Raw genomic sequence first — 17164 nt, forward strand, 5'->3', positions numbered from 1 at the left:
ACAAACAATTTGTATTAGCCACCTTTTGCAGCTTTGCTTGTGTTGGACAGGGGGATACAATTCTCATCCAAAGAAATCAACAAAGCACACCAATGCCATTAACCTTTCTGGTGCTAAGGGAATACACTGTTAGCTAGAAATAAAGAAAAGGGTGTAAGCCGCTAAACATGATTTGAACACAAATGTGCTGGCCAATCTGGAAACATCGAACACATTCTGATCTTTCTTTTTTTTCTTTATTCTCGTGCTTTAGTGATGATTTTACAAGAGCAGACTTAAAGAAGTTACCAGCTCTTCCAACTCAGGCCCTGAAGGAGCACCCTTCACTTGCATACTGGTAATTCTACTATATCATGATTGTATATGTAAACATAAAGTAGATCTCTTATGTGACTTAAAAGAACACAACATTCTTTAAACTTCTGTAAGGTGAATTATAAGTAAATCTGCTGTATTAAAAAAGATAGTTTCTTTAAAAGTGATGTATATTTCAAGTTTGTTCATGTCAGCATTGATTTAGAAAACCTCCTTGCCACCCTTAATATTAAGCTGTTTTGGACTCCTGACACTTTTTGGGATAATGGATTGAAGGCTGGGATAAGAACCAACAGACAGCTCTAATGCGAACAGCCTCTCTTGTATTTCTTATATCTCTTGTATACTGCAGAAACCTTTCCTGATGAGGTGTCAAAGTCATCACACATAAGTAATGTGGGGGTGGGGGTGGTGGAGACATTTTATTAGTTTAGATAAATTGAAGAGGTAGAAAGTTATTTAATTTGATATTGATGCATTCTTCTAAAAATACGAATATTCCCACTTTTTTTTAGACCAAAGAAATAATATCATCCCCAGTTTGTTAAAATGAATGAAACAGTAATGCTGAGATCTCCAATGCAGAGCTATTATGTGACCTGCCCTCCCCTTATTTCCTCATTATCTGCTTTCAGAAGAAAAAAATATATGGGCCCAGATGCCAGGTTTATTCTGTAACTGCTCTTGGTAGAGATTAATACAAAATGCATACTAAAACATCTGTTATCTCTTAAAGGCATCTCAACATGAGGCCAGTGACACACATAGCTATGTCTGCCCTAATGTAAATACATGAACAGAGAAAAGGCCAGACTGCTTTTCTAGTTTCCATGTCAAAATTCACCCTGTATACATGCTGACGAGCCATACCTGTCAGTGCACATACAACACTGGGGCAGAAGGGAGCAGATCGGCCTTTTGGCATAACACTAATGACACAAGGGTGTACCAACTTTCCCAGTGGTTTCTATATGCAAGTGGAGAAAAGTGGAACCCCTGCCGTCCGCATTTTGTATGTTTGTGATTAGCCTGTCATTGTACACAGAGCTCTTTTTGGTGCTAAATGCATACAATCATATTTTCCTGCTGAAATCAGTTCTGTGTGCACTAAATTAAAGAAGAGGAAAAGGAGAAATCACTGGGGGTGCCAAAGGTATTAAAGAAGAGAGAAGGGTGAAATCACTTACCTTATACCATGGGCTGTGCTCCTGGTCATTGAAAACTGCCCTAGCCCAGGCAGCGTGCCATCTTTTTGCTCTTCTTCTTCCTCTCTTCCAGGCCAGCGCATGTAGAGTGAAGAGTCAATATTTAGGCAAAAATCAGGCTCTTTCACTCTACTGTGCATGCTCTGGCCTGGAGTAATTCCATTAAAGAATGAAGAAGTGGAAAAAGGTGATTGCTCCATAGAGCTCCTACAGAAATACCCTGGGTCAGTGAACATTTTGAAGACCAGGAACATCACCCATGATATCAGGTAAGTGATTATAATAACATTATAATAACATTTTGCCACCCCGAGTGAGGAATCAACAAGGTTTTTGGATGTGTTGGAAAAGTTCTTTTGTTTATTTATTTATTCTATTAATATTAACATATATATTTTTATGAGAGCATGACATTTTTATTAACTGCTTTTGGACATGAAAGAATTGCATGCTTCCTATGCTGCAGTGATGTGGCGAAGTTTTAAATGACCAAGGAGCGACAGACTGTAGTCTTCACATAGCCTTAAAATTGGCAGGTGGTCTTGTGCCAGACAAGAATATTCCACAGCTGCCTGTAGCTGTTAACAGCACCGCACTTAGAATAAGAACAGCTGAGATGACAGTACATGCATTTAACAGACAGAGCGAATGTAAAATATTATCCATAATTTCATCTTTTGGTTCACTGAGCTGCGATTGTGGGTTTTTCTTAGGTTAGCAGAAGAGCCTTTTAGCATAGTAAAGTCAGTATAATAGTAACCATTTTGTTTTCTTACAGACAGGTAGTGTCCAAGATTCTGTTGTGTGAGAGAGTAGTGAGTGGGAGAGTGGATGTATGATCTCCCTGTGTCTGCAAATGCAATATCTGTGTGCATTGCTGTAGGTTTGTGACATTGGTAGGGCAATTGTACATTCAACCCAGAAGAACAAATATAAATTGTTAACATTTGTAATATTCTGTTTATATAAAAAATACCCAGGTAACGATTAATGCCGCCATGTTTTTTTTAACAATATCTAACCTGGTACCAATTCACAACATTCAAGTTCCCATCCAGACCCTGGCTCTAGTTTATTTGGTTTATCTGTTTCACGGAGAGCACTCCACTCCCTAAGAACCATTTAGTCTCCAAATTCTGGACTGTTTAATGCTCACTGTGTTAAAATTGTGAATATGCAAAAGAGTAGCATTCCTGAAGGTTTCTATTTCTGTATTTTATAAGTTGGTAGCAGAGCAGTGCCAAGTTCTAAGTGGAAGATGTGCTCACCCACGGCTGGTTACATTTTTGGTTAGAATATCATATGACATTGCTTTTACCCTCAAATAAAATGCCAGCCTATTCAGAGTTTACATTAACTGTTTTCTCTTTGGCAGTGAGGACAGAGTAATAGAATACTACAAGAAACTGAATGGCCAAACAAGAGGACAAGCTATTGTGAAGTAAGATGGTTGTATAACATAATTTATATACTATATGTTTTCTGTCATACATACTCTGTACATCAGCACAATGTATTTTGATTGTTCTGATTCTTCCAAAAATGATGTGAAACAGTTACCATAAGTCTCTTTTTTTAGACAGAGACAGCCAGGCCCTTAAAGGAACAGTAACACCAAAAAATGAAAGTGTATAAAAGTAACTAAAATATAATGTGCTGCTGCCCTGCACTGGTAAAAGTTGTGTGTTTACTTCAGAAAGTCTACTATAATTTATATAAATAAGCTGCTATGTAGCCATGGAGGCAGCCATTCAAAGGAGAAAAGGCACAGGCACATAGCAGATAACAGATAAAACACCATTGTATTCTACAGAACTTATCTGTTATCTGCTATGTAACCTGTGCCTTTTTTTCTTTTTTTCCAGCTTGAATGGCTGCCCCCGTGGCTACACAGCAGCTTATTATATAAATTATAGTAGTGTTACTGTAGCAAACACACCAGTTTTACCAGTGCAGGGCAACAGTGCATTATATTTTTATTACTTTAAAGATCTTTCATTTTTTGGTGTTACTGTTCATTTAATGCAATTCGTTTTTACCCCACCCCCCTTATGTACACAGAGCTGTACAATAGAACAATAAATTAAATTAACAAACATGATCATTACAATAATAGATAAATACAAAGTAAAAAATAAATAAAATTAAAAAAAAGTTGCATTAAGATTCCACAAATCTAAGTGACAAAGAAACAAGAGGATGAGTTTACAATTTAAATAGGAGGGTAATTTACAGACATAAATTAGAGGGTATTAAGTGCTGCAGATTACAGTGGGTGACACTGCAATACAAGTGTCACTTCCCAGTTTAGGTGCTATGCGAGTGCTACACGAGTTTGCCTTTGAGTTTAGTTCTGAAAAAGCTGATGGAGGATTCTCTCAGAAGGAATTCATGAATGGCATTCCAAAAATATGGAGCAGCAATGGTTTAAGGTGGAAAACAGCAGTAGCAGTGGGGGTGCAGCCAAGCAGTTGATCTGAAAGGGTCAGAGAAGTCGGCCAGGAACTTATGGAGACACAAGAGAAAAGATGTAATGAATTGCAGAAGAATGAGGGGCTTTGAAGTTTGTGAGAAGGAGTTTGAACATTATGCTTTGTTTAATGGGAAACCATGATAAGGACTTCAGCAGGGGAGGGGCCTATACTCTCCTGGATGAGAGGAGGAGAATTCTGGCAGCAGTATTTAATAGAGACTGAAAAGATGGGAGTTAGGGAGGCCAGTTAGTAGCAGGTTCCAGTAGTAATACTGCATATTGGCAATACTGCATAAGAAAAAGTGACAGGTTTTTAAAGTGGTGTTAATATGGTGAAAGAGGGGAGTCAAAGACCACCCTCAGACAACATGCTGAGTTGACAGGAATAATGAGTGTGCCATCAATAGAGACAGTAAAGGGGATAAGGACTTCAGCAGGGGAGGGGCCTATACTCTCCTGGATGAGAGGAGGAGAATTCTGGCAGCAGTATTTAATAGAGACTGAAAAGATGGGAGTTAGGGAGGCCAGTTAGTAGCAGGTTCCAGTAGTAATACTGCATATTGGCAATACTGCATAAGAAAAAGTGACAGGTTTTTAAAGTGGTGTTAATATGGTGAAAGAGGGGAGTCAAAGACCACCCTCAGACAACATGCTGAGTTGACAGGAATAATGAGTGTGCCATCAATAGAGACAGTAAAGGGGCTTTTCTAGGCTTAGTCTCCAAAAGATGATGAATCAGTTTTTTAGGTTCAGTTTGAGGTGGTTTTGGTTTATCCAGTTTGAGATTGTTAGGATGCAGAGAATTGAATCTCAGTTTTAATTGTTAATGAAGGGGTTTATGAGCAGATGAGATCTCCTAAAGAGCAGGAGAAGAGCAGGCCGTGCCATAAAAAATGTGCCATGAGAGTAGCAAGTTTTAAGCTTTAGGAGGGCTTTCACAGCTTATGTTTTAGGAATACTTTTAATGCCTGTACTGCACAGTGAATGGTTTTTGGCTCATTTTAGCCTTACTAACCCAAAATAAGATTTTTATGTAGAGCACTTATGCTGTTTTATGTTACTATATAAAGGCCTAAACTGAAATTTGTAAAATAACTTGATTCTGTTGTGATTTACCAAAAGCTTTAATGTCATATTAATGGAAACTGCTTTTTAATCTTGTAGATTTTATTTATCCCTATTATCTTCCAGTTATATGAGTATTGTGGAGTCGCTTCCCACATATGGAGTTCATTATTATGCAGTCAAGGTAAGCTTTCCCTTTACACAATATGCTACACAATTAACAACATTAATATATTAACCATTTCACTTTCTGACTCTCAGGTATTGCAGTTTTTATATATCTTCTTCCTAAACTACTTCCAAAAGTACTAAAATTGGTAGGGGCCAGATTGTTTGTTCTCCTGGCCATTAGAATCCTTTTTGTTTTTAAAATGTGGAAAATTAATGAAACTAACCCACACACTGGAATGTTCTTTGATACAATTGGTAATTTCAGACCAAACTGTATGACAATCAGTCTGTGTGTCCCTTTATATACTTAGAGAGAGAGATAGAGAAGGGAGAGAGAGAGATAATCTATATAAGCACTGAGCTACAGTGCTTTATTTTTTTATTTGATATAGCTGTATTCATCTTTCCAGGTAAAGACCTCTCAGTGTATTAATGATCCTCCATGTAATATTGCTTCAGAACAGTTCAAATGAACTTTTTAAAACTTATTTCTCCTCTAATACACTTTAAAGTGTTTTTATTCTACCAACTGTTGGTGTGGGAGCTAATTTAATGTAACACGTTAGAAGTAAAAGTACCCATCTGGGCAGGTGTAACTGTTTGGGGATCACTGACATGTTTCCTGGGTGCAATATAAATATCAATGTTAGGCTAGTCCTAGGCAATCGTTGGCACTCTCTGGTATCAGAGGGTTCAATTGATTGTAGTTGTACAACAGCTAAAACACTTAAGTTTGCCTCTCCTTGTGTTATTTTTCTTCTCCTGTAATTATGCATTATCAACTCGATATATGGGTACATCAGCTTAAAAGTCAATATACAGCTCTTTTTTTACCTATATATTGCAGTGTTTATATTGGTTTATTTAAATACACATGTATTTTATCTTACTGATCTTTCAGTATATGTTGAGTGCTGTCAGGCATATCAATACAAAAAAGGACTAAGCAGGATGTAGCTGCTGAATTATTGATAAGGGAGAAGATGGCATATCACTAGGGAAATCCAGCCATTATTTCCCCCATTACCAGAAGTGATCTATCTATCATATCAAGACAAAGGCAGGACACAGGCACCACTGTAGTGTTTCCTGAACAAAATCTGGGATTTACTAAATTATTGCAAGAGACATGCTATGCTATGTTTCCAGTTTTCTATTTTTTTTTCTCAATAGTAACATTTAAATAAATCTTTTCCTATGTTACTGTCACATGGAGAAAGGGAAATGGCCTCCAGAAATATGTTTGGTTAATATGGAGGCTAGGTTTTTCCATGGAACCTGGGGGCAGGCCATGCCCTATTACCAACATGATATTATACTCATATAGATAGATTCAGTGAAGGGATTTCTTCATAATAATAATTTATTTATATAGAACCAACAAGTTACTTATTGCGCAGTAATATGTTTACACACAGCTGTAACTGTGCAACAAAATATGGATGTAGATCTGCAGACACGTTTTTAATATACCAAGTAATTCATGCGGGCATTGCCCTACTTAACACCCTAGAATTGGAGTGTGTGCTCTGTATTTTCAAGGTTTCATAATGTAGATGCACTTAGCTTTTAATTTATCCCCTTTAGGACAAGCAAGGAATCCCCTGGTGGTTGGGGTTAAGTTACAAAGGTATTTTCCAATATGACCATCATGATAAGGTGAAACCACGAAAGGTATGTGCATTTTCTTTATGTTAAAAATAGTTATTGATCATATACACAGTCATGTTTTCTCATTTTAGCAAAAAACAATTATGCCTCCCATTAGAAAGTAAAATTTTGCCAGAAGCAAAAATTTTCAACAAAATTACTGTAAAAATGTGTGGGATTTCTGCCTAGGTAGAAGATAAGTGAATGATTGCTGAGCATTTGGGGCAGGAAGTTTATTGTGTGTCCTCACTAAGCTAGGGGAGGAGTTTGTCTGTTTGTGACAGTCCCTAGGTTTGGAAGCTATGACTAGAGTTGGTATGGGAGATTTTTTCTTGCCCATTTCAGAGACAAGTCATAAAAAATTGAGATTTTTTTCAAATGTTGGATTATTTTCAAAAACAGATACAATGGTTATTAAATTAAGAAAACTATGTGGTATAGTGGTTTTGGTTTTTTTTTTTTTTGCACTACTGCCACAAGACAATTGTACAGGAGGGAGAATGCATTGTATATGTTGCAGCTACTTGTTACACCTACTAAACCCCAGAAAATACCCTGAATTGCCTCTGCTAAAACACACATAGGGACAATTATCCGTAAATGCTCAGCATTGTCTATTTTAGTAGCCATGACAAGTAGCTGCTTCTAGTAATCCCATGTGTCTTTACCCTAAGGGCTCTGGCACACAGGGAGATTAGTCGCCCGCGACAAATCTCCCTGTTCGCGGGTGACTTATCTCCCCGAAATGCCATCCCACCGGCGAAAATGTAAATCGCCGGTAGGATGGCATACGTAGCAGGCAACTTCCGTGATTTCAGGGAAATCGCGCCGCCGCATATGCCATCCCACCGGCGATTTACATTTTTGCCAGTGGGATGGCATTTCAGGGAGATTAGTCGACCGCGAACAGGGAGATTTGTCATGGGAAACTAATCTCCCCGTGTGCCAGAGCCCCAAGAGCATCATAAAGCTTGAAATTATCCAATCAGAAAACTCCCAACTCCTTACCCTGTTTCCCCGAAAATAGGGCATCCTCCGAAAGTAAGGCACCCCCCCGATTTTTCACCCCCCTCGGAAAATAAGGCACCCCCTGAAAATAAGACACCCACCTAGGGCTGGGCGATAAATCTCGCCCAAACGATGGAATAAATGTGTACTGTATTCTTCTTCATGGAAAAATAAGACATCCCCTGAAAATAAGACCTAGTGCATATTTTGGAGCTTAAAATATATAAGACAGTGTCTTATTTTCGGGGAAACACGGTATATCATCTACTTATGCATTTCTAACTCCCCTTTGAACAAAAGACCATTAGTTATATCCCCTTAAGCACTATCTAATGTTGGAAATAAGTGCAGGCAATAACAATATAATTTGGTGCACTGCCTTGGAAACCTTTACCATTACCACGAGTAAACTCCTTTTTGAGCTACCTGCTTAAAGTAAACGGCATAGCAGTGTTGTTCTTTACATGTCTACTTCATTCTCATGCAGGAAACAGCCATGCTGTCTGTCAGAAGTGCATTGCAGATAGCTGACTCATGCTAGATTCACACAATTATAAAGAAGTCTTCCACTTAGGATTGATTTATAGAGGATTGAACACATCACAGAAATCCCACAGTGTGGCACGGTGTAAGCTGTTTAAATGTTGTTCTAGTCTCCTGCTGCTAATTTAGGTTTAGGTACCCTACCCCCACCCCTTCAATGGAAAAGAACATTTCCTGAGCTTTCCACTGTGCAATAAAGTAGTAGACACTAATAACTAAGCAACATTATTCAAATGCAGTGTCTGTATACCACAGGGTACTTTGGCTCTGAAGCTTTCGCTTTTTGGTCTGAAGTTTAGCTGGATTTTATGTAAGATGCAAAAACATGCAGAGGTGCAGATAGGAACAGAGCATTCAGGTTGCAGTCAGAAGACCTGCAGGAATTTACATAATTAGAATATTTTGTCTTGTTATTTAATGATTTTACCATATATAACAATTATGTAATGGCCCCGATTCAATTCAGTAAGAAATCTATTATGGTTTACCATGTGGAAACATATAAGCAAGATTCAAATTAAGGAGATGAAAACTTTGTTTATCTAAACTACCACTGCAGTTGGTCTCGGTTACTTTCTGTCTGCTTGCTGTGTGTTATGTTATGTACTTGAGTTTTTGAACAAGTTCCAGAACCCATTTTAGCAGTAAAATGCTGCAAATTCATGCTGAGTTATTATCATTTTTTTAGTTGCTGTTTTTAACACACACCCAACTTCTTCCCTATCACCCAAACACTGTGTACAGCAAGTAACCTTACCTTTTTCACTTCTTTTGTTTTACTATTGAATATTGCCCTCTGGTTTAAAAATTCTATCTGTTCAGGATCTTAACTAGCTTCTCCTGTTAATGTCCATGAACCTGGAAGCTTGCTGTCCATCTACTGTTTCTACCCCACCCTCGCACATACATACTTTTCTTTTTTAATTTTCTAACTCACACCCTTCAATTTGTTGAAATGCTGCTACTGTAGCAACAACTCTATACTTCTTAAAGAAATAATCAGATATTATGCAAAATTTATGTATATAATGGTATTGTTGTGAGTAAAAATATTATGTTTGTGAAAGGTTAAATGGCGAGAAAGATTTAATGCAATTCTTTAACCAGCCTGGTGCAGTCATGGAATGTTGAACTGTTCCTAGATGCTGATGCAAGGTTTTGTATCTCCGCATCCATCAAGATGGAAACAAGATTTTATTAATCCAATTCCCTTTTTCTACTGCAGATTCCTTATTGAATAAACGATCTGCAAGAGGCCATTTCTAAATATATTCAAATTAAGTCGTCTGTTAGCATCTGGAGTCTTGCAGTGATATTCTGTGTGCTGTTTGACATATTATTTTTTATAGTCCATATACATATATATATACATATATATATATATATATATATATATATATACAGTGGAGGAAATAATTATTTGACCCCTCACTGATTTTGTAAGTTTGTCCAATGACAAAGAAATGAAAAGTCTCAGAACAGTATCATTTCAATGGTAGGTTTATTTTAACAGTGGCAGATAGCACATCAAAAGGAAAATCGAAAAAATAACTTTAAATAAAGGATAGCAACTGATTTGCATTTCATTGAGTGAAATAAGTTTTTGAACCCCTACCAACCATTAAGAGTTCTGGCTCCCACAGAGTGGTTAGACACTTCTACTCAATTAGTCAACCTCATTAAGGACACCTGTCTTAACTAGTCACCTGTATAAAAGACACCTGTCCACAGAATCAATCAATCAAGCAGACTCCAAACTCTCCAACATGGGAAAGACCAAAGAGCTGTCCAAGGATGTCAGAGACAAAATTGTAGACCTGCACAAGGCTGGAATGGGCTACAAAACCATTAGCAAGAAGCTGGGAGAGAAGGTGACAACTGTTGGTGCGATTGTTCGAAAATGGAAGGAGCACAAAATGACCATCAATCGACCTCGCTCTGGGGCTCCACGCAAGATCTCACCTCGTGGGGTGTCAATGATTCTGAGAAAGGTGAAAAAGCATCCTAGAACTACACGGGAGGAGTTAGTTAATGACCTCAAATTAGCAGGGACCACAGTCACCAAGAAAACCATTGGAAACACATTAACCCCCAATGGATTAAAATCCTGCAGGGCTCGCAAGGTCCCCCTGCTCAAGAAGGCACATGTGCAGGCCCGTCTGAAGTTTGCCAATGAACACCTGAATGATTCTGTGAGTGACTGGGAGAAGGTGCTGTGGTCTGATGAGACCAAAATAGAGCTCTTTGGCATTAACTCAACTCGCTGTGTTTGGAGGAAGAAAAATGCTGCCTATGACCCCCAAAACACCGTCCCCACCGTCAAGCATGGGGGTGGAAACATTTTGCTTTGGGGGTGTTTTTCTGCTAAGGGCACAGGACAACTTATTCGCATAAACGGGAAAATGGACGGAGCCATGTATCGTGAAATCCTGAACGACAACCTCCTTCCCTCTGCCAGGAAACTGAAAATGGGTCGTGGATGGGTGTTCCAGCACGACAATGACCCAAAACATACAGCAAAGGCAACAAAGGAGTGGCTCAAGAAGAAGCACATTAAGGTCATGGAGTGGCCTAGTCAGTCTCCGGACCTTAATCCAATAGAAAACCTATGGAGGGAGCTCAAGCTCAGAGTTGCACAGAGACAGCCTCGAAACCTTAGGGATTTAGAGATGATCTGCAAAGAGGAGTGGACCAACATTCCTCCTAAAATGTGCGCAAACTTGGTCATCAATTACAAGAAACGTTTGACCTCTGTGCTTGCAAACAAGGGTTTTTCCACTAAGTATTAAGTCTTTTTTTGTTAGAGGGTTCAAAAACTTATTTGACTCAATGAAATGCAAATCAGTTGCTATCTTTTATTTAAAGTTATTTTTTCGATTTTCCTTTTGATGTGCTATCTGCCACTGTTAAAATAAACCTACCATTGAAATGATAATGTTCTGAGACTTTTCATTTCTTTGTCATTGGACAAACTTACAAAATCAGTGAGGGGTCAAATAATTATTTCCTACACTGTATATATATATATATATATATATATATATATATATAAATCTTCCAACCGAGTCGCACTCCAACTTCGTTAAAAGGAATCTTTTATTTGCACATATTTAAAAAGTTCCATATGGAATCATCCAACAGGGTAAATATGAATAGTAGCCAGACATACCACTTAAGCGCAACGTTTCGGGACACTTTGTACCCCCTTTCTCAAGCGCAACAGCGTGGCCATCTTACATATTTCAAAACACATCAACTTGCCGTTCCATACTTAAGGAGAAGACGGAAGTGACGTAACGAGTCACCATGGAGAACACACCAAAGCGTTCAGCCTACATGGAAGTCGGTACACCAGTCCATCAGAAATGCTTATACATTAGCAAAATTAGTATAGAGTTTTTCTTAGAAACATATATATCATAAGAGAAAGAGCTTGGCAGTGTATATATATATAGCAACCTCCATATTAGAAAAAGCTTGGAAAATTGCAAAACATTGTGCATAATTAACTAGGCAAAAAAGTCAAGTAAAAATTACAAAAACAGATGTAAATCAAAATCCCTATTTAACCCCTTAGGGGCAAGTGTATTCAGTCGATGTATCCATTCAACCTCGGTTCTTTTTAGAATAGAAACACGATCACCACCTCGTCTAGGAGGAGGGATATATTGTATAACACGAAATCTTAGATCTTCTGATGTGTGTCCCATCTCAAGACAATGTGGAGAGACGGGCAAAGTAGTGTTACCTGTATTAACAGTTGATCTATGTTGGGAAAACCTATCCCGAACTTTTTGGGTGGTTTCAAAAAATCTGTTGTGTATTATAATTGCATGTACAATACATGTACAATACACAAGAGATTTTTTGAAACACAAAGACCCTTGGTGCTGGCTGTTTTATTTTGATATTTATATGATATCCCGTGCACAGGGGCAGCGGATTTTGGAGTGTGGTGCTGTCGTGTGGACTATTTTATATATATATATGTATATATATATATATATATATATATATATACACACAGGGATCAGAAATACTTTTCTCCTTCCTTATGTCTCACTCCCCTTTCTTTTAGATTGTAAGTTCTTGAAAACATTGCCCTATGTACTTTTAACACAATGCAGCTTTAAGACTGTATCTGCATCAGTGTTACTGTGTTAATGTTATGTCTTCTTGTGTTTGTATTGCCTTACTCTGTACATACTGCAGGAGATGCTGGCGTTATATATAACTAATACAAATGTAATAAAGCCAAACAGATCTTCAGAAATAAGCAGTATAAACTTTATTTATAAAGGATACGCAGTACAAATGTACAAAAGCACACACAGGGAGAACACGTATTATAATAAATGCAATAAATAAGTATAAATACACAGGTTAAGTGCCATCAGTGCCGTCGGGGACTGCATCAGTCCCCGATCCGATGAAAAATCAAACCTGTCTGATTAAGATCTGCCCGATTTCAAGCCAAATGTTGGTCTAAGGGACCAATATCAACAGCTAGAATCGGCCGTGTATGGCCACCTTTACAGGCACAAGTTAGAGGGTAAAAATACACAAGATTTGGGGGCTGGCCCTTAGGTGCAGGACTAGGCAAAATAATTAAATCATTTTCTAGTGCTGCAGAAGGTAGAAACTGAGTTTTGTCTTAAAGAGATTGTTCCTTATGGAGGAATTCAGGGATGGAATTCCAAAGGAGCAGCAAGGTAGAAAGGTTTAAGATGAGATATGTGTGGATGGTGTAAAAAGACATTGACCCTGAGAGTAGCAGAGCAGACAGCCAGGAGCATACAATGAGACAAGTGAAGAAATATAGTGAGGACTAGAGGAGTAAAGGGCTTTGAAAGTTAGCAAAAGTAAGCCAAAGTATTGTTTTCACCTGGGGGCCGAACAGGTTCTCTCTTAAGAGAGAGCAGGAGGATCCTGGGAGTTTAAGATTGATTGCAAGGGAGACAGGGGTGGGAGTCTGGGTGGCCAGTTAGTTGGAGTTTACAGAAATCTAAAGGGGATAGGATAAGGACATGGATTAGTGTTTAAACAGTTACTGTTACATGATTAGAGAAGGAGAGGGACTGGTTAAAGATAACCCCCAGACAGCATGCTGAATTAATAAGGGTTAAGGCTGATGTCCCAAGGAGTGAATTAGTCGCCCACGATCTCTGCTACAGTGGGCAACTAACCTACCTGAAATGCCTTTCCATCGCCAACAATAGTAGTCACCGGTGGGAAGGCTGGTTTTTCACTGCCGATTCCTATTGTTGCTGGTGGAAAGGCATTTCAGAGTGGCTAGTCACCCACGGTAGCAGAGATCTATTGCAGTTGACTAACTTGTTCTGTGGGTAATTAGCTATACACATTTACAGCATGATGCTAAGGTTTGGAAGAGTTTGCATCTAACACATAGTAATCTTCCTTTTAAATATAAGTATAGATACTTTTCTGACTGCAGTTTATTTATTGTTACTCTTTCCTTCCATAATAGAGAAACAGAACAAATATTTATCCTACAATCTAGAAGGTGAAAATGGAAATAGGGGAAACATTATTAGAATCATTCAAGGGATAATGCAACACCTTACCTACAAGTGCTCAAATTTTGAGTAAAGTAGAAGAAGTGTTTATCTTAGGAATGCCCTGTTGGGTGCAATAAACTTTTGCTCTTGTTGACACAGTTTCCTCTGCAGCTGTTAGTAAGCTCTTTCTGTTCAGTAAATCCCCATGAGCATCTGTCCCATGAAATGGTTAGAATTCGATGCAGCCTACACTGACCATAATACATTTGTTCAATGTTTCCATCATCCTCTATCTCATTATTCCCTGCATAAACACATTCTGTTTTCTCTTTGTTTTGTAGCCCTTTTGCTACTGAAACAAAGCATATTTGTATTATAAAGATGGGATATCTTGGCAGACTTCGGAAGCAGAAGTGTGGGTGGGTTAACCGCTGCTGACCAACCTGAACTACACAAGCTGTGCTATCATAAACAGTTATTCTTCCAACTGCTGGAGGATAAACAGAGCTTCATCTGCACATTTCCATGTTGGGTGTTAGCTTAGAAGAGCCAGGATTATGCAAGGGAGTTTTATGTGTGCTGTGCAAAGCCAGAAGGAATATTGTCATGGGAAAACATGTTTTTTTTCAAAATGCATCAGTTAATAGAGCTTCTCCAGCAGAATCCTGCATTGAAATCCATTTTTCAAAAACACAAATAGATTTTTTTATATTTAAATTTGAAATTTCACATAAGGGTTAACCATATTCTCCATTTCCCAGGGTACCACAACCATGTGACCTGCACGCTGATAAACTTCAGTTGCACTTTACTGCTGAGCTGCAAGTTGGAGTGATATCACCCTCTCCCTATTCCCCCCAGCAGCCGATCAGCAGAACAATGGGAAGGGAGCAAGGTAGCAGCTCCCAGTAGATATCAGAATAGCAACCAATAGTAAGAAATCCAAGTCCGGCTTGGGGCTCCTCCAGTTACATGGGAGTAGGAGAAACAATAGGTTATCGGAAAGCAATTCTAATGTGTAGCACTGGCTCCTTCTGAAAGGTCAGACTCAGGCACAATGAGATGGCGCCTACAGCTAAAAAAAATACATTTGTTGGTTTAAGAATTAAACTTTAAATGGTAGAGTGAATTATTTGCTATGTAAACAGTGTAATTTAGCAGTAAAACGTATAGCATGAAAATCATGACAGGGTCTCTTTAAGGAGTAAGCGTTTGTCTTGTATCTTGGGCAAAAAGCCGCTGTTCAAGCAATATAACAACCATATGGTAATCAAAAGTAACCATCTGAAAAGTTGATTCTTGTGATCCTTCCAATCTCTGGCTCATGCCACCACTGATAACATCAATGCACACAAAAATGCATCATTGAAGACTGTAAAGGAAGAATGTGCAGGCCACAGATGCAACCTTGGGCATTGGGCTAGCCTGTTTAACTGCACACTGTGACCTTTACTTTCTTAGCTCACACCCTTTCCCACTGTACATTTTCTGGACTTTATAGGCATGTGCATTTGGGTGTGGTCTAAAATTATAATCATAGTCTTGACAAATTTTAACAATTAGTGTGAAATTGCCACCAAAAAATAGAGGAATGAAACAAAGACTTACAGGAATCTGAGCTGGCATAAATGGTACCTTAACTGATCATTACAAGTAACATGTTTAAAGGGGATAGCCACCGAAAATCCATTTACTGCTTAATGAATAGACCTGTTATTTCATATAACTTTCAAATATGTAGTTTTAAAAATGTGCAATGGATTTAGAGTTGTTTGTAAATGTAATTTAAGTTGAATGTAGTATTTGATTTTGTTTCCCTTTCTGGTTCTTAAACAACGTAACAGATGTCATTTCTTCTCTGAGTCTGCTGGCTGGCAGCAGGCTTCTGCTACATTGTTTAAAAAGTGCAAAGAATATGAACAGCCACAGAAACACTGCTCTTAACAGCAATTCCAATTGCAAACAACTTTAAAAATATAAATATTAGGTATATATTATATATTTGTTAATTAGAACTGCATATTTCTTATATAAAACAGTTTTTGGGCGGAGATCCATTTCATCAAGAAGCTGCTGTAGGCAAAAAAAAGCATAGGCTCTAATACCAAGATCATTTTACTTCCTTTGCTGCTTTATTGAGCCAGCCATATGACTGGGCTGCAACAGCATATTGTATGCAGCTGGGTGCGAAAATTCTGCAGGAAAAGTAGGGATTCTGTGAATGAGGAGGTCACATAAATGTAACATTGTACTCCTGCCCCTGAATGAATCACAAAACTTGGTGTGTGAGCTCAGACAGTGTGTGGTTTGGTAGATCAAGGAGGCATCCAAGTAAACATCTTTGTTATATTAGCATGTCTTGTTAGAAAAGGGGAACAGCTTTTCTTTCCCCGACTAATCAGAAAAACATTAGTCTTAAATAGATTAAGTAAGAGTATATAATAGAGTGAAATAGCACTCATCTAATTTCTTTGATAAGACAAGTGCAGATGTAAGAAAGCCATTTATTATTTTGTATTAAAATTTCATTGTCTTCATTCATTGTCCCTGACTGCATACTTTAGTGGCAGATTAAACAAAGAAATCTAATACTGCATTTATTATGTCTCTTTGTTAGACAGTGAGTGGCTTTGTTTAAAATATAGTTTTGATCCCTCTCTCATTATGATTTACTTATTTGTGATACATTACACCCAAAAAGACCATAGTATGAAATATGTTGTTTCTAATGACCGTTATCTCCTAAACTTCTTGCTTTCATCTAAATAACTAGAACAGTCCATTTTTTCAGTATCAAGACTTTGGCCACCTGCAGCATAAAAATAATAAATGGGTTGTGTTGAGGAATTGTAATGGTTATAGTCCTCAGCTAATTCGTAGGTAAACTTCCCCTTTAACAGAAATCACAGATGCCTTTGCCCTCATTAAGTACTTGTGTTGTATTTTGTGTTTTGTTTTAACAAAGAAGCAGTTTGCAAATTAAAGAAAAGGAAGAGAATGCTTCCTATGGGATTGCTCAGCTACTAACAGCCTGTCCTGTACTGTGAGTCATATGTAGAATTAAAGCCTAATTATAGTGTAGTTCTCTAAATTATGATGACTTTCAAATCTCTTAAGCATCATTGCAGGGCTGTGACTGTGTTATGAGTCAGACCCTAGAGTCCCTACTCAGTACATCTGGATTTTATCTGTAAGTTGTGGTGAATGCCAGTGGC

General features: G+C 38.1%; 1 protein-coding gene across 7 annotated transcripts in view; it reads left to right on the forward strand.

Moving 5' to 3' along the window:
* The window catches only part of frmd4a (FERM domain containing 4A), a 235920-nt gene that overhangs the window by 180537 nt on the left and 38219 nt on the right, over nucleotides 1-17164 (forward strand). For all 7 annotated transcript variants that reach the window (XM_018092333.2, XM_012960027.3, XM_002935243.5 and 4 more), the window contains exons 8-11: nucleotides 254-337; nucleotides 2896-2961; nucleotides 5185-5242; nucleotides 6817-6903. In XM_018092333.2, coding sequence (XP_017947822.1) covers nucleotides 254-337; nucleotides 2896-2961; nucleotides 5185-5242; nucleotides 6817-6903 — 295 coding nt within the window. The remainder of the gene's footprint in view (nucleotides 1-253; nucleotides 338-2895; nucleotides 2962-5184; nucleotides 5243-6816; nucleotides 6904-17164) is intronic.

This window comes from Xenopus tropicalis, chromosome 3 (genome assembly GCF_000004195.4).
Source record: "Xenopus tropicalis strain Nigerian chromosome 3, UCB_Xtro_10.0, whole genome shotgun sequence".
NCBI classification, from domain to species: domain Eukaryota; kingdom Metazoa; phylum Chordata; class Amphibia; order Anura; family Pipidae; genus Xenopus; species Xenopus tropicalis.